A 17,831-nucleotide genomic window follows, 5' to 3' on the forward strand; every position below is an offset into this window, starting at 1 on the left:
TTAAAGCTGACCTTTCACAAACAAGTTCACAGGGCAATTTTCCTTTCCTGCATCATTAATAATCTGACATGTGTACTCGCCAGCATGAGATTTGTCAATGTTGTAGAGTTCCAGAATTGCAGTATCTCCTCTTAAAGCAATCTCGCAGCATCTACCAGACACTATTTCCTTACTGCCCCTGAACCATTTCAGTTTCATTGGGGCACTTCCTTTAACAGTTGCTGTAAAGGTAACATTTGTGCCTGGTAGTGCTTCCACTGGCTGAGGTGTGGTCAGAAAAGATGGAGGTTCTGCAGTAAATATGACAAGGAAAAGCATGTGAAATGTGCCTCAGGATTTGTCAACTTTATATCAAATAATTTAAGTGCTGATTTCATTAACTCACCCTCATGTCGTTCAAACCCATTTGACTTTCTTGCTTTCGTGGAACACAAAAGGAGACTTTGGGAAGAATGTTGGTCTCAAGTCAATATTCTCTTTCATTGCATGGAGAAAAAAATGATCAAATGAAAGTGAATGGTGACAGAGGGTGTCAGCTCCAAACATTCGCATCTCCTTTTGTCTTCCACGGAAGACAGAGTCAAACAGGTTTGGAATAAGTTATGGTTGAGTAAATGATGAAAGCCTTTTCATTTTAGGAACAAATCCAATGAAAAAGATCAATTTTACACCCAAACACAAACCTTTAACAACTAGGGAAGCAGATGTCTCAGCAGCCCCTGCATTATTTACTGCTTTACATTTGTATGTGCCTGAGTCTGAAAGTTTCAAAGTTGGTACTTTTAACATGCAGGTATTCTCAGCAAATGTAATCTCATAGTTTGGCCCACTTATAATCTCCTCATCATTGTGGTACCAAGAGATGGTGAGGGGTGCAGACCCTGAGGCTTTACATTCCATTTCAATTGCTTTTCCAACAATACTCTGCATGTCCTTCAGTTTTCGTGAAAACGAAGGAGGTACGATTTTGTCTGTTTCACAAAAAAAATTAAACCTTTAACTTCAAGAGTAAACACAAGCAATTTTAGAATAACCTAAATCATATATATATATGAATATTTAGCATAACTGACCCATAACAGTGAGGTGCATTTTGCAACTATCGCTGCCAACTTCATTCTTTATCTCAAATGTGTATTCTCCAGTATCACTTCTTTCTGTTGACAAGATCTTAAGACTGGAGAGCATTTTTGAGAAACTGATTTTGTATTTTCTGCCGGAAGACAGTTCCACACCATCCTTGTACCATTTTGGTTTAAGTTCTGGAGTTCCAGATACAGTGCACTCTAAGGCTGCGGTTTCACCAGCTGTGATGCTGATTGACTCTGTCTTATCCACAATTGCTGCAGGTTCTAAAAATGTAGAAGCATTACATGAAGGTTAAAGTTAACGGTAAAACTTAACTGTAAGTTAAATAAACGTTTCTGGCCTTTAACAGATTCTTACAAACCTAGGACAGTTAGGTTAGCTGTGCATTCCGCAACACCAGCATCATTTTTGAGCTGACAGGTATATTTTCCAGCAGTGGTAGAGTCAGCTTTAAAGATCTTCAGGGTGACATGATTATTCTCAAATGTAATTTTCCTGTTTTCACCATCTCTGAGAATGTGGTCTTTATCCTGAACCCAAGACACTGTCATAGGCTGAGAGCCTTTGACTGTAGCCATCACAATAACCTCCTCACCAGAAATGGCTGTTGTATTGGACAATTTCTTCACAAAGGCTGGTGGTTCTGAATAGCAGGAAGACATAATATAAAGCTGAAGTGTAAAACAAAGGAAATCCATTTTGTAAAAAAAAAAAAAAAAAAAAAAAAAAATCTAATACTTTCACCTGCTATCTTACTCACCTCTGAGCTTTACCGTGCCCTGGCAGGAATCACTTCCTACATTATTGGATGCTTTGCACTCATATTCCCCTGCATCTGATGCCTCCAGTCCAAGGATGTGGATGGTTGCAGAGCATCCTTCAGATACAAATTTATACTTCCTACTTTCCTTCAACTGTTTTTTATCTTTAAACCAAGTTATCTCAAAAGGTGCCGAGCCTTTCAGCTCACAGTTAAGACTGACATCTTTGCCCTTCAGTCCCTCAACTGGTGTTGGCATTTTGTGGAAATTCGGTGGCTCTACAAAAATGGATTTCAAATCAAAAAGAGTACTTATGCATGCATATTGAATTTGACATGAAAATCAATCAGCAGATCATAACTAACGAAAAATCTTCTGAACATATTGTTTATGTCAGTTAATGTTCAAGTTGAGAAATGTTATACAGTAGGTATACATTTGGTAAATGGAAGATCCTTTCACTGTCTAACCTTTGACTGTGAGTGTTGTGCTGCAATTCTTAGTTCCTGCATCATTCTGGGCTTCACAGGTATAGACTCCATTATCTTCAAAGCTTGACTTGAGAATTTGAAGGACTGCCAGTGAGTTATCAAAAGTCATTCTCAAGTTGTCACCATCACTGAGTATGGCATCATTTTTGTACCAACTAATTTTCAGATGAGCTGTGCCAGTAACTTTGCATTCAAGCTGAAGTGGCTCTCCCAACTTTATGACTTTTGTAGCTGGCAGCTTCTGTACAAACTCTGGGGGTTCTGTAAAATCAAAATTATGACATGTTATCCTAATGATGTACATTAAACATAAAATGGAGGATTGAGGATGGCTTCATGAAAATGCAGGATGAAATGATGGCTGAAAGGGAGTGAAGCATAATGAAGAACACTAATGGGGTAAGATGATGGTGAAGAGCAGATAGACAAAACACATGAGCAAGACAAGAGCATGCAAATAAAGAATAAAGCATGATAAAAGAATGACAAGGAAGAGCGTTGATAAGGGTACTTAAAAAGAGGTCCAACCTTTCACCAATAAGGTTGTGGTGCATTTAGCGGTACCAGCATCATTGACGATTTGACAAGAGTAAGTTCCACTGTGCGCAATTCCGACAGCAAAAAGATCTAGAAAGCACGAAAGACCTTCCAGGCCAGTAAAACAGGAAGGTCCACAGATCAGCTCAGTGTCATCTTTGAACCATTTCACATTGAAGGGAGGTGTTCCCTTAAAGGTACTCTTAAAGCGAACAGTGGTATTTGGTATGACCGCCTGCGGTTCTGGAACCAGCACAAAGTTTGGTGGCTCTAAATAATTAATGGGAAAGAAACATAAATACATCTGTTAAGAAACTGGCACCCTCCATAGATCTTAGTGTATATGTGAGAATGAAATCTACTAGTACAACTTTAGCCATCTGACCTTTCACCCTCAGTGTAGCACTACATTCACAACTGCCTGCTTTGTTTGTAAGATTACAAGTGTATGTTCCAGTATCAGCTTTCTCTAAAGACTTGATTTCCAGAGACACACTATTGTCATCCTGAAGCAGTTTATGCTTGGTTCTTCCTGATAGTTTTGTTCCATCTTTCACCCATTCCACAGTTATGGGGAGTGAGCCTGATATTTTGCATCCAATTTGAACATTTGTGCCCAAAATTTCCTCCATCTCCACCAGAGGTTTGATAAAGGATGGGGGAATTATTTGCTCTGTTAGCAAGACAGAGAAAAGTGAAAATTGTAAATACCCCTATAATTAATGTAATCATGTCTACTTATTGTTTTTGTTATACTTGAGCACTGACCTAGGACATTCAAAGTCACTTTGCACTGGCAGGCACTGATGTGGTTGGAAACCTCAAACACATAAGTTCCTTTGTCCTCCAACTGGACAGACTGAAACTTAAGTTGGCTAACATTATTGACAAAGCTTAGGCTATGCTGTCTTGATGGCACCACTTCCTTGTCATATTTACTCCATTTCACTTTCAGCTCAGGGGAGCCGGTCACTTTGCACTCAAAACTGACTGGATCTCCAGCAGTGACATTAATCAACTCTGGCTTCTCAATTATCTGGGGTGGCTCTGGAAATAAAATGACATAAATATATTTATAATAGCAAGTCTTTAGGTTTGGCAGTTACAAAAAGCACTTGCAAAAAGAACCAACCTTGCACGAGAAGGGTAGCAAAACACTTCTCTTGCCCTGCCTCATTCAAAGCCTGACAGGTGTATTTTCCACTGTCGGTGGACTTGGACACTGGGATTCTCAAAGTGGCAATATTGTTCTCAAAGGTCCTCTCAATTTTAGGATCCTCCAAGATCCAGTTTTCATTCTTTTGCCATTGTATAGACAGAGGTGGTGAACCTCTTACAGTGCACTTAAACTCAGCCACTTTTCCGAGAACCGTGACAACATTCTCAATCCTTTCCACAAAAGATGGGGGCTCTGATAGGAAGTGTAAAAATGTTTAAGAATGTGACGTGACATCAAATCATGCACATGTACAACTGACATTAAACAAATGTCAAAGCTAACCTTTGATGCAGAGTGTAGTCTGACTTGAACAACTCCCGACTTCATTTGCAACAATGCATTGATACTCTCCAACATCTAAAGCATCACATTTCTGTACATCGAGAGTCATTACAGAGCCATTCTTTTGCAAAACTACATGCTTAAGGCTTGATTTAATGTCGTTTGAATCCTTTTGCCAGGTGACCTCAAAAGGTGCTGTGCCTTTTACCTGACATTCAAAATATGCATTTGAGCCATTCACAACCTCAAGAGGACTCAGTGACTTGACAAGAACTGGTGGCTCTGAAAGAGGGAAAATGCTTGGTATAAAAACTGAATAAAAAAATCCAATTTCTGGGCAAGAATCATGCTAATCACTCAAACATCTATAAAATGCACAAAAAACTAACCTTTGACTCGTAGCTCCATACTACAGCTCTCACTCCCCGCCTCATTGCGGGCTTCGCAGTAATAGACTCCACTGTCTTTGATATCACTACTGCTTATCTCAAGTCGAGACAGAGAATCGGCAAAAGTAATTTTATGCTTGTCACTTGGACTTATTTCATTCCCATCTTTGAACCAGTACGTGTCTATCTCTGGAGTGCCCGTAATCTGGCATTCGAAAACTACCAATTGGCCAGGTTTTACAACTGACATTTTGTCAGGTTTGCGGGTGAATTTGGGGGGTTCTGTAAAAATTTACAAGAAAATAAATACTTTTTAAAGCATTTAACAAAGATTTGTGGAAAGACTAAATTTAATTTAAAATTATTTTGTTGAATACCTTTGACGAAGAGTGCCGCTTGGCAAACATCTGATCCAACATCATTACTTATTTCACATACATATTCTCCAGAGTCTGACGGTTTAGCAAAAAAGAGCTCAAGTGAGCTGGAAGAATCACTTTTCTGTACTGAACAGTCGATCCCTGATGAAATTTCTTTCTTATCTTTGAACCACTTAATGATCAGTGGTGGTGTTCCAGACACAAGCAAATTAAACTGCACTCTGGACCCAAGAATAACATCTTGTGACTCAGGCCTCTCAATGATTGAAGGAGGTTCTGTATATAAGAACAAATGCAAATTTGGGTCCTCTTATTTATTCTACACTGTAAAAATGCATATTATATTTAAATTTACTGCATCTAGGCAAAGCCGCAAAACATATTTACACTACAGCTGAAATATGTCTAACAAAAGAATGAAAGTAAATGCTAAAAACTAAGTAATTGCACAACTTGTAACTCACAACTTTACAAACTAACAATTTAAATCATCACTCACAAAACAGTCCAGAACTAACCTTTAACTTTCAGTGTGCCTGAACACTGGACAGTGCCTGCTTGGTTTTTTGCAATACAAGTGTAACTGCCACAGTCTGAGCTATCAAGATGACTGATTTCCAAAGATGCTGCATTCTCAAAGAACATGCATTTGTATTTATCATCTGTCTGTATCTCCTTATTTTCCTTGAACCAAGTGACTGTTATGGGAAGAGATCCAGAGACCAGACATTCCAGTTGTGCAAATGATCCTTTTATACTCTCCATTGCCTTCAATTTTCTTGTGAAAGAAGGCTTGATTATTTGATCTGTTACAGTAAGAGGGAAATGAGAGTTTTAAGGTTGATCAAAAATGTCCAGTTCCAACAAATCAATAAATGGAAGTTTAGCATGTTTTTTTGTCTAAAATACTAACCTAAAACAGTCACGACTGCCTCACATATGCTGCTTCCAGCATCATTTGAAACCTCAAAGATATATTCTCCAGCATCACTCTTCTCCGTAAAGAGTATTTTTAATATAGAGCTTGTATGAGTACTCTGAACTTTGTATTTTTTGCTAGATGCCAGCTCCTTGCCATCCTTTAGCCATTTTGCTTTAAGAACTTTAGAACCAGAGAACCTGCACTCTAGAGTGACAGGATCACCTGCTGTGACACTGATAGACTTCGCTTTCTCTGTAATGTTTGCAGGCTCTGCAATTACAATAAAACATGTATGATAAATAGCTTTGATTCAGACACAACAAAATATACAGTTGAAGTCAGAAGTTTACATACACCTTAGCCAAATACATTTAAACTCAGTTTTTCACAATTCCTGACATTTAATCATAGAAAACATTCCCTGTCTTAGGTCAGTTAGGAACACTACTTTAAGAATGTGAAATGTCAGAATAATGGTAGAGAGAATGATTTCAGCTTTTACTTCTTTCATCACATTCCCAGTGGGTCAGAAGTTTACATACACTTTGTTAGTATTTGGTAGCATTGCCTTTAAATTGTTTAACTTGGGTCAAACGTTTTGGGTAGCCTTCCACAAGCTTCTCACAATAAGTTGGTGGAATTTTGGCCCATTCCTCCACACAGAACTGGTGTAACTGAGTCAGGTTTGAAGGATTCCTTGCTTGCACATGCTTTTTCAGTTATGCCCACAGATTTTCTATCGGATTGAGGTCAGGGCTTTGTGATGGCCACTCCAATACCTTGACTTTGTTGTCTTTAAGCCATTTTGCCACAGCTTTGGAGGTATGCTTGGGGTCATTGTCCATTTTGAAGACCCATTTGTGACCGAGGTTTAACTTCCTGGCTGATGTCTTGAGATGTTGCTTCAATATATCCACATAATTTTCCTTCCTCATGATGCCATCTATTTTGTGAAGTGCACCAGTCTCTCCTGCAGCAAAGCACCTCCACAACATGATGTGCCACCCCATGCATCACGGTTGGGATGGTTTTCTTCAGCTTGCAAGCCTCACCCTTTTTCCTCCAAACATAACGATGGTCATTATGGCCAAACAGTTAAATTTTTGTTTCATCAGATGAAAGGACATTTCACCAAAAAGTAAGATCCTTATCCCCATGTTCACTTGCAAACTGTAGTCTGGTTTTTTATGGCAGTTTTGGAGCAGTGGCTTCTTCCTTGCGGAGCAGCCTTTCAGGTTATGTCGATATAGGACTCGTTTTACTGTGGATATAGATACTTGTCTACCTGTTTCCTCCAGCATCTTCACAAGGTCCTTTGCTGTTGTTCTGGGATTGATTTGCACTTTTCGCACCAAACTACATTCATCTCTAGGAGACAATATGTGTCTCCTTCCTGAGCATACTATTGTTTGTACAGTTGAACGTGGTACCTTCAGGCCTTTGGAAATTGCTCCCAAGAATGAACCAGACTTGTGGAGGTCCACAGTTTTTTTCTGAGGTCTTGGCTGATTTCTTTAGATTTTCCCAATGTCAAGCAAAGAGGCGCTGAGTTTGAATGTAGGCCTTAAAATACATCCACAGGTACACCTCCAGTTGACTTCAATTAGCCAATTAGCCTATCAGAAGCTAACTGGCTAATTCTTGACATAATTTTCTTGAATTTTCCAAGCTGCTTAACAGCCACAGTTAACTTAGTGTATATAAACTTCTGACCCAATGGAATTGTGATGTAGTAAATTGTTGAGTATTGTTGGAAAAATTACCCGTGTCATGCACAAAGTAGATGTCCTAAACGACTTATCAAAACTATAGTTTGCTAATATGAAATCTGTGGAGTGGTTAAAAAATTAGGTTTAATGACTTCAACTGTATATAAAAACAGTGGATCAAAGAAGACATATTATAAATATGTAAATTAGAATTAAATAATTATGACACACCTTTAACCACCAATTCTGTGGTGCATTTCTGACTACCAGCTTCATTCTGAGCTTGGCAAGTATACTTTCCACCATGTATTAACTGTACATTCGAAATGTGTACCACTGCAGCCCGATTCTCAAAAGTCATCTGAACGTGTTCTGATTCTTTGATCTCATGGTTATCTTTCATCCAAGAGACTGTCATAGGCAATGACCCTTTCAGAACACACTGTAAGGAAACCTCACCGCCAAGAAGGACATTTGTATTGTCCATCTTCTGCACAAATGATGGTGGCTCTAATTGAAGAATATCAATAAAAGATGTTATTGGCATAATGATCACATGCAGCACTGTACCTCCACTTGACAAATTAAATTCAAGAATTCCCTGTCCCTACCAACCTTTCATTGTAATTTGAAAATCACACAAGGTCTGTCCTACTTCATTTCCAACAATGCACTGATATTCGCCAGCATCTCCAGGTTCAAATTTCAGAATCTGAAGAGTCACTACATCATTTGTCAGGCTTATGATGTGCCTTCTATCATTTCGGATCTGCTTTGAATGTTTAAAACAAGATATCTCAAAGGGAGCAGAGCCTGACACAGTTCCCTCCAGCACAACATCTGTGCCTTTAACAATTTCTTTGGATTCAAAGGGTTTCACGAATGCAGGAGGTTCTAAGATAAGAAAACACAAATTAGGTAATGAAGAACTGATTTAATCAAAAGGAAATGCCTTTAACTTCCATGGAAAGTAAAATGGTTAACTCTGAACAAACCTCTGACTGTAACCAAGCAGTTGCATCTATCGCTGCCAGCATCGCTTGACGCCTGGCAAATATAATCTCCACTGTCTTCAACACAGCAATTGGAAATTTTCAGTGTAGCAACTAAGTCGGTGAAGGTCATTTTGTATTTATCATTTGAGCTGATTTCAGTCTCATTCTTAAACCATCTAATACTGATCTCTGGGCTACCAGTCACTTTACATTCCAAAGTCGCAAGACTCCCATTCATTACTAGTTTAGTCAAATTAAGCTTCATCACAAATTTTGGAGGTTCTAAAAAGAGAATAAAAAATAATATAAAACAACTGAAGAATCATGCTGCAAAACAACAATTGATTGAAAAACCAACAAGAGTAAGAAAAGCACCTTTTACAAATAAGTTAGCTGTGCATGAAACCTTTCCAGCATCATTAGCCACTTGGCATGTGTATTTGGCAGACTGAGATGGCTTCACAGAGTGCAGCTCCAGTGAACTTGAGTTGGCTTCTTTCTTGATGAAACAAGTTCCTCCAGTTAACATTTCTTTGTCATCTCTGAACCATTTTATAACAAAAGGTGTTGTACCAGTGAAAGCAGCTTTTAGGACAACTGTAGATCCTGGTATAACCTCTTGGCTTTGAGGTGTCAAGGTGAAGAATGGAGGTTCTACATTTAGTTTGAGGGGGAGGGGAGAAGAGCTCAATTTAATAACCAAATGTATGTTCAAGTCAACTGCAAAGAAATACAAAATATATACATATTTTCAAACCACAAAATATGACCTTTCTCTGACCTTTAACAGAAACAGTTCCACTTGTTTCACTGTGTCCTGCAGAATTAGTTGCATTGCACGTGAAAACCCCAGCATCTGATGTCTCTAAATCAGTTATTTTCAGTAAGGCAGTGCCTTCATGTAGTATTGTTTGATATTTTGTTCCAGTTGTAATGTCCTTGCCCTCCTTGAACCAAGATATCGTTATGGGTTGGGATCCTGACACCTTGCATTCCATCTGAATACTGCCCCCAACATTACCATCTATCTTTTTAAGTGTTTTTGTGAAAGTTGGGGGTACGATTTTATCTGCTCAAAGGAAGCAAAACAGTTTTTGTTTAAAAAGAAACATTCAAATTTGAAATGAAATAAAAAGCAAGACAAATAAAGAAAAGACTAACCGAGAACGATAATTGAGCAAGAGGACTGCTCTTTTCCAACCCGATTAGAAACTTCAACTGCGTATTCACAGCTATCTGCTCTCTCTGTCGAGAGGATTTTCAAGACTGCTACATTGTCTTTGAAGGAGATTTTGTATTTTCGACTCCCTATCAACTCTTTGCCATCTCTGAACCATTTTACTTTGAGATCTGGACTTCCTGAAACAGTGCACTCAATAGTTGCAGAATCTCCTGCTGTCACACTGATGGATGGTGGTTTCTCAACAAACCTAGCTGGTTCTTTAACAAATAAAACAATTATTATAATGCGCTACAAAATAAATATCATATATTAAAATATTGTCATATTCCTTTAGTTTTATTCTAACCTTGAACTGATATAGTGGCCTCGCATTTTTGTTTTCCAGCCTCGTTCTCAGCTTGACAAGTATATTTTCCTCCATGGTTTATGCTGATATTTGCTATTGCCAGAATAGCAATATTGTTTTCAAAAGTTGAAGTAATGTTAGGATCATCATCTCTGAGTATCTCAGAAGCCTTGAACCATTTAACTGTCATAGGTGCAGAACCCTTAAGAGTTCCCTGAAGTTTCACAGTGCTGCCTAAAACTGCAGTTATGTTCTCAACTTTCTTTGCAAAGGATGGTGGTTCTGAAGGAAAGAAGCCATATTTAAACCTATATATATTCATATTAAACAAAACATTAACCTTTACGATATTATTTGTTTAGATTCTTATTGGTCGTACCAACCTTTCAATTTGGCCACTGCTTTGGTAATTACTTTACCAACATCATTTGAAACGCAGCATTGGTAATCTGCAACATCTGCACTTTCAAATGATTTAATTTCCAAATATGCAACTGTGTCCTTTGAGACAATACTGTGCTTCTTATCAGTGGATACTGGGGTTTTATTCTTAAACCAGGTCACATCAAAAGGAGCTGTGCCTGTAACTTCACATTCAAGCTGGGCTGTGCATCCCTTGACTACCTCCACCAATTGCAACTCCTTTTTGAAGGCAGGAGGTTCTAAGAAAGGGGCAATAAGATTTAAGATCACTGCAGTCTCAAACAATAAAAGAACAATACATGAAGAAGAATCTTGAGTATTACCTTTTACAGTTACTTGAGTGCTGCAGCTTTCATAACCAGCCTCATTCATCACTTCACAAGTGTAATGTCCACTGTCAGACTCAAGTAAGTTGAAAATCTCAAGAGTGGCTTGACCGCCTTTGAAAGTGATTTTGTGTTTTTCAGAGGAACTAAGCGGTTTGTCTGTCAAAAACCAAGTCACGTGGAGTTCAGGTGATCCTTTTACTGTGCACGTCAAACGTGCTGACATTCCTTGTTTCCATAAGATCTTAGGCTCCAGCTTTTTGACAAAGACTGGAGGTTCTAAGAGTTAAATGTGAATAATAAATAATTTGATTTGTTTGACAGAAAAGACAATTGAAACAAGTGACAAGTGAAACACAATGAAAAGAGAGTAATTAAGTTGCAATTCATTACTTCACTGCAAATAAGAGAAGCATCAACTGATGCTTTAGCTTTGTTACCCACCAAAGCAATGCAAATACAGTTATCAGCTCACACTGAAAAAAATTAACACCCTGTAATGCAGATTTGTTAAAATACTGCATTTACCAAGGGTACTAATTTCAAAGTCTTACCTTGCACTGTTACAACAGCAGAGCAACTGCTGCTTCCTGCATCATTTGCAGCAGTACAGTTATATGTTCCTGTATCTTTGAGTTTGGCCTTTGGAATCTCAAGACTGGCCATTTTTTCCTCAAAAGTTATTTTACAATCCATTGTATTATGGATTTTTTTGCCATCCCTCATCCAGATGATGGCTACACCAGTGTCTTCATCTACCTGACACTCAAGGCGTAGTGGGTTTCCTACAGCAAAAGTGGTTGACTCAAAAGTCTTCACAAAACTGGGTTTGTCTACAACCCTCAGCTCAGTGCAGCATGTTGCTGTACCAACACTGTTTGAAGCTTTGCAAAGGTATGTTCCCTGATCACTTTGCTGCAGATTCAAGATTTCAAGAAAATACATGTTCTTTTCATATGATGCTCTGCAGTGATCATCTAGTGAAATGACAATATTGTCTTTATGCCATTCAACATTCATTGGAGCAGAACCAGAAATAACACACTGGAATTTTGCTTGCTTGCCCACAAATAAAGTCATCATATCGGGCTTTGATGTAAATTCTGGTGGGAACACCTCTATAGAAACAAAGTCAGAGTAAAAAAGGTATCAATAACTTGGCCAGAACAGTTAAGAACAAAATACACATGATGCCAATGGCAATCAATTCCAAATGTACCCACGCTTCAAAAAAAACAGACAATAATAAAAAAAATGATTACCTGTCACACTCAGTTTAGCAGAGCAGCTGTCACTTCCATGACGGTTTGAAGCTCTGCAGGTAAATTCTCCACTGTCAGCCACTGATGGGCTCAAGAACTCCAAAGATGAGGTGTGATGATGGCTGACAATCCTGTATTTGTCACTATGTCTAATCTCAGAATCAGACTTGAACCACTTGAAGGTTACACCAGGAGCCTCCTCAATCTCACATTTGAACTTTGCAGGGCTGCCAACACTGACCTCCAGATTTTGGATTTTCTGCCTGAAAATGGGTGGCACTGAATTGTGCAAATAGAAGGAAAGCAAATTAGTACACTATGTTTAAATTTTTTGTTGACATGTCATAAAATGTGCATGAAAAGCAGAAACCACTGATTAGCACTTCCACCAGAACATCTGAAATGTTCTAAAGAAACATTTACCATTAAGTTAATCAATAATCAATCTACTTGTTCAAGTACACTTATCCATCTTTAATAATGTCTATATGATATAATAATGTCTATCCAATTTATAATAATTATAGATTGGATAATAAATTACCCAATCTATAATCTGTTTTAATGGAGGAGTGCGAAAATATTCTATGAGTGACTGTGAAGGGTACAAAAAATAGAAAAGTATAGAATAAAATAGAAATAAAAAAACAGATTGAGTGAAGAATTATGATTTGACATCATGGCATGCATGTAAAGATATCAAGAATGAGATGCTCAATGACTGATGAACCATGGCAGCATTTCATTTGATCAATTCCCAGAGGTGAATGAAATAAAAAGTGCACAATACTGCAGAGTGAGGAAGGAGATGACATTGTAATGATACTGAAAGATCCAGCATGTTAAGACTTGATGTAAAGAAGTGGAGACATGCTAAAATTTCAGAGGTGGGAAATGGCGTGAAGAAGATCAGATGAAGAGAAGAAACACTAAGAGGATATCTTCACGTGAAACATAAAGATTTGTTCTATTAGTTTGTGTAGGGATACTGAGAAAGCATGTCTTTTATGATATATTAAGCGATGAACGCCAAGAGTTAGTCATGTGTGGTATGGGATGGCAAAATAATCCTGTAAATCCAACCTCTTGAGACCACAGTGAGGTGGGAGGACGTTGTAGACTTGCCAGCTTCCCCTACAGCCTCACAGGTATACTCTCCTTGATGAACCTTCATAACTTTGTTGATTACTAGTGTGTATGTGTCATGGTCTTTAGAACACTTGAACTCTTTGCCAGATTTAATTGATTTTCCATTTAAAAGCCAATTCACTTTCTTTACATGTCTTATAGTCAATAACATTTTCACCTCAGAATGCTCCTCTATTTCAATATCCTCCAAAGAGCTTTCAAATTCTGGGTAACCCTCTCTAACTTCTTCTCTCTCTAATTTCATTATTGCTTCAGTTATATATTCCTCCCTTTCCTCTTTCTGTAAAATAACAGCAGTAGATTTTTCTGTTGGAACAGGCCCCAGGACCAGTTCAGTTGTCATACTTGAAGTACCTACATCTCTCTCATGGGCTTTCACTGTCACAGATCTGGTTTCCTGTCGCTCAAACTGGATGGACTGTTGGATATCAATTTTTGATTCAGTGACCATATGAATTTTTGACTTAACAACTCGATCTTCAGCTGTCACAGACTGAAAAGAGGTTTTGTCTTCAGTTTTTAAAGCTGCAGACTGTGAAATTGGTGATGTAAAAGGCTCGATGTTTTCTGTCAATCTTACCATCTCCACCACAGGCGAAAGTATTTCTTTTGAGGAAGCTATGCTGACCTGTAATCTCTGCGGTCTGTCAATGTGCATCATGCCTGGCTGCTCAGAGGTCAAAACCTGCTGCTCTCGATAGACAATGGAATAGAAAGCAGCTTGAAGTTCACTCCTGAGATCAGCAGTCTGAGGATACTCTCCTTCAAAAGCAATTGTAATTTCAAGTGGGACACTTGCACTTGTGACAAGATATGTGAACATGATATATTTGGGTTCTCTCCTTTCTTTTACATAATGTATTTCCACAGCTCCTAAACTCTGCACCACATCTGCCAGGATTAATGGCTGGTCAAGAGCCACAGCAGTTGTGAGTATGCTTTTCAACTGATGCTTTATGTTCAGTGTGTGTGGTTTTGGAGCTGGAACAACAAAAGTGAGCTCTTTGGGTAAAGTTTGGCTCACTCTTGATTCTGACACTAAAAGAGCATCCATTCTCTGCTCTGTGATGATTGCTGTGGTTGTTTCAGATTTTGTAATATCCTGAGAATGCTCACCTTTGATAGCATGCTTTTCTTCCATTAACACAGACTGTCTAACAGACTGTCCCTCCTGTATTTGGACAGCAAAATCTTGTTCTGTGGCCTCCAGAGCAACACTGCTCTCTGTTGAGATTGCCTTTTCTTCAATATGAATTGATTCTGAAGGGACTTTGGGTTCAACTTTGCTTTGAGACTCATATTTTTCAATTAGTCCTATATTCTCTGTGTGTCCCTCCTCTATATCCTTACTCTCTACCACAGATGGTACATGCACAATATTCCAGTGATCTTCCTTCTGAACTATGGCACGCTGCTGTTTAACATCACTCACAAATGGGGTTTCCTTCGGTAACAGCATTGGTTCTGAAAAGACTTGAAGAATACTTTGGGGTTTGGGTTCTTTTCTTATTTCAGACTGGACACCTGTTACAGATACATCAATATCTTTACAAAAATCTGCCGTATGCTCTCTTTTCTCCTCTGTGCTTGCAACATGTTGGCGTGCTTTCTCCTGCTTCTGTATTGCCATCTGTTGGTCTGGCTCTTCTATTGAGATTATCCCTTCTTTTGACAAGGTATTTTCTAAATGAATTGCCTGAAGATGCAAAGGGGCAGGGGCTTCCTTACTAGACTGTATGGCAATTTTTGTTTCTTTAGCTGAAAACTGAGATGACTCTTCACATGTGACAGATTGCTGAGCATCAACTGACACAGTATGCATAAGAATATAACTTTTTTCATCACTGGCTTTCTCTGGGCTTGGTTTCTCACTGCTTAATCTGCCTTCAGCTGGAAGAACATCCTGGTCTGCAATGACCTGCAAATGCAGAACTTGTTCCTGCTCTCTCTGGGACTGTAATGAAATGGCACTTTCCAAACCTGGGATCAAATTTGTCTTATCAGCTTGGAGCTTATTTTTTTCCTCTGCAATAAGAGATGATTTTAATACATGGTCTTTGGCTAGAGATGCTGCCTCCTCAATTGGTCTGTGCATAGATACCTTCTGTTCTTTTGATAAGGTTTGTGTAGTCTCATTAACTGAAAGGACAGCCGGTTTTGCTGGTTCTTTCTTTAATGATGACTGAAAGGTAGAGTCTAGTATTGACAGTTCTTTAGAGTGGCCCTCTGTGATTTGTTGTTTCTCAGTTGAAACCGCACTATAAAGAATTTTAACTCCCTCTTTAACTTGGTAGCCCTTTTCTTCCTGTGTATGTGGTATAATCTGTGAATGTTCTTTAACAATTGGGAGTTTTGCCTCAACTTGGTGACTTGACATTGGATACTTGGGCTCAGGAGCTGCCTTGATCTGTTCTGTTTGGTTGCTTGATAATGGCTCAGCTGTAACAATGGTTAGTGGGGTAACACTCTCCGTTATGGCAGACATTAACTGTGAGGGATGCTCATTTGTAACTTCAAGCACTGTAACCTCAGGACTTCTAATGCGATCAAAGTGCTGTTCGGTGAAGCCTGGACTTTCTTCAACTGCTGAGGTCATAGCAGCCATGTGGAGCTGTTTCAAAGGGGTTGCTACTACTGGTTCTGGCTGGGTTAGAGCATAAATAACTCTTTCTTGAACTTCATGAGACTCCAACACTGCAGCTTGATGAGTTACTTGCTCCTTGTACATAGTTGCAGCAGAAATATCTAAGTCATGCAAAGTGTCAACCCGCTCACTTGTTACCGTTTGTCTATCTTCTGTGCCAATTGTGTAAATCACCTGATGGCCTCCCTGCAGACTCGCACCTGCTTGACCAGGTAGGCTAACACTGTACAAGCGAGATTCAGTGGCTTCCTCAGTCATGGACACCTTATAACTTTTTTGCTCCTGAACTAACTGTTGTTGATGAAATACAGATACCTTTTTGTGGAATACAATCAACTCAGCACTACAGCTTGCCTCTCCAAAGGGATTAAAAGCCTTGCATGTGTAGAGTCCACTATCTTTCTGTTGGATTACATTCATGGTTAGGAAGCCAGAACCATCTGGGTTACTTACAACAAAACAGTTCTGGCTTGACTTAATTTGAAAACCACCTTTAAACCACTGAACATCAGGGAGTGGAGTACCAGTAACTCTATATTGGAATTTTACATCACTGCCCTCTGCACATTGCACAGGTTGGATTTGTGTGGTGAAGCATGGTGGTTGTCCTGGTATTTTGAACATTTGTTCCACCCATCTTTCTGCAACTGATAAATCACTCACTTGTACCTTTAACATTGTCTTGCAGGTGGTTTGGCCAAATCTGTTACTAGCGGAACAAGAGTACTCACCCTCATACTCTTTCTTGACTTCAGTTATTATTAAAGTGTACTCATCTCTTTCTTCAACAAACTTATAAACCGATGAAGAAGTGATGACCTTTCCGTTGTGGAACCACTGAACTTTTGGCTTTGGGAAACCAGATACTGTGACAGTAAACCTAACTGAGTCACCAACAGTAACTTCAGCAGGCGTAAGCTTGGATTCAAATACAGGTTTTTCCTTTTTCCTTTCTAATGAACTAGAAAACCGCTTTGGCTCTGGCTTGAGTTCAAGTGTTTTAGATTTTTCAGGTAATTGCAGGGATGTGCTGTAGGCTTCTTCCACTTCTTCAGTCGTCACAGTCAAGCTAGAAAATTCTGTATGAAAATAATGGTAATAAAGATTCACCAAAATATTCTCATTAAGTACAAAGAAAGATAAAGATGGAAGTCAGCATCAATAGTCAAGAAGCGGACATTATAATGCCCTTTAGAGATCAAAAAGGAAAAGTTCAGTATGAGGCTACACATTTTCATCATAATTTTATTTACTTTTCATGTACACTGAATTACAATAAATTGGTAGAACAGCACCTTTGCATTTCTAATGAAACTATGGCACATTGGCTGATTTCAGTAGTTGACTTTGTATAACTCAAAGGAACTCAAAGGAACTAGCTTTGATGAAATGTATCTGTATTTAACTAAACACTAGTATAACTTGTGATAGATAACACCAGTATACACCAAAGGAAAAAAAAGAAATACAAAATAATAAAAACTTAATCTTTAAACCTTAAACTGGAGCATGAAGGCAGGCTCTTCAATAAATTAGGGATCAATAACTACAAAAATATACCACTGAAGAAAATATTTCACAATAATATACAACTGTAATACATTACATCTATTAAAGGTAAACAAAACAAAAAAACATGTCTGACATTGTTTCATTAACCATGCTTTTAAACTTCTGTCAAATTAAAACACGTTTAACAACAAAGCTGTTTCAGTAAAACCAGC

At 38.5% G+C, this 17,831-nt stretch overlaps 1 protein-coding gene across 1 annotated transcript in view; it reads right to left on the reverse strand.

Annotated features, from left to right (window-relative positions):
* ttn.2 (titin, tandem duplicate 2) overlaps positions 1 to 17,831 on the reverse strand; it is a 200,547-nt gene that overhangs the window by 130,029 nt on the left and 52,687 nt on the right. Inside the window, exons 41-67 of the mRNA XM_051709102.1 lie at positions 13,398 to 17,186; positions 12,315 to 12,593; positions 11,607 to 12,170; positions 11,050 to 11,331; positions 10,687 to 10,965; positions 10,304 to 10,585; positions 9,936 to 10,214; positions 9,556 to 9,843; positions 9,150 to 9,428; positions 8,775 to 9,056; positions 8,395 to 8,673; positions 8,011 to 8,289; positions 6,062 to 6,340; positions 5,667 to 5,954; positions 5,146 to 5,424; positions 4,769 to 5,050; positions 4,380 to 4,661; positions 4,011 to 4,289; positions 3,647 to 3,925; positions 3,264 to 3,551; positions 2,870 to 3,148; positions 2,321 to 2,602; positions 1,850 to 2,128; positions 1,451 to 1,732; positions 1,074 to 1,352; positions 684 to 971; positions 12 to 290 (exon numbers count right to left, since the gene is read on the reverse strand). Coding sequence (XP_051565062.1) covers positions 12 to 290; positions 684 to 971; positions 1,074 to 1,352; positions 1,451 to 1,732; positions 1,850 to 2,128; positions 2,321 to 2,602; positions 2,870 to 3,148; positions 3,264 to 3,551; positions 3,647 to 3,925; positions 4,011 to 4,289; positions 4,380 to 4,661; positions 4,769 to 5,050; positions 5,146 to 5,424; positions 5,667 to 5,954; positions 6,062 to 6,340; positions 8,011 to 8,289; positions 8,395 to 8,673; positions 8,775 to 9,056; positions 9,150 to 9,428; positions 9,556 to 9,843; positions 9,936 to 10,214; positions 10,304 to 10,585; positions 10,687 to 10,965; positions 11,050 to 11,331; positions 11,607 to 12,170; positions 12,315 to 12,593; positions 13,398 to 17,186 — 11,385 coding nt within the window. The remainder of the gene's footprint in view (positions 1 to 11; positions 291 to 683; positions 972 to 1,073; positions 1,353 to 1,450; positions 1,733 to 1,849; positions 2,129 to 2,320; positions 2,603 to 2,869; positions 3,149 to 3,263; positions 3,552 to 3,646; positions 3,926 to 4,010; positions 4,290 to 4,379; positions 4,662 to 4,768; positions 5,051 to 5,145; positions 5,425 to 5,666; positions 5,955 to 6,061; positions 6,341 to 8,010; positions 8,290 to 8,394; positions 8,674 to 8,774; positions 9,057 to 9,149; positions 9,429 to 9,555; positions 9,844 to 9,935; positions 10,215 to 10,303; positions 10,586 to 10,686; positions 10,966 to 11,049; positions 11,332 to 11,606; positions 12,171 to 12,314; positions 12,594 to 13,397; positions 17,187 to 17,831) is intronic.

This window comes from Myxocyprinus asiaticus, chromosome 10 (genome assembly GCF_019703515.2).
Source record: "Myxocyprinus asiaticus isolate MX2 ecotype Aquarium Trade chromosome 10, UBuf_Myxa_2, whole genome shotgun sequence".
Taxonomy (NCBI): Eukaryota; Metazoa; Chordata; class Actinopteri; order Cypriniformes; family Catostomidae; genus Myxocyprinus; species Myxocyprinus asiaticus.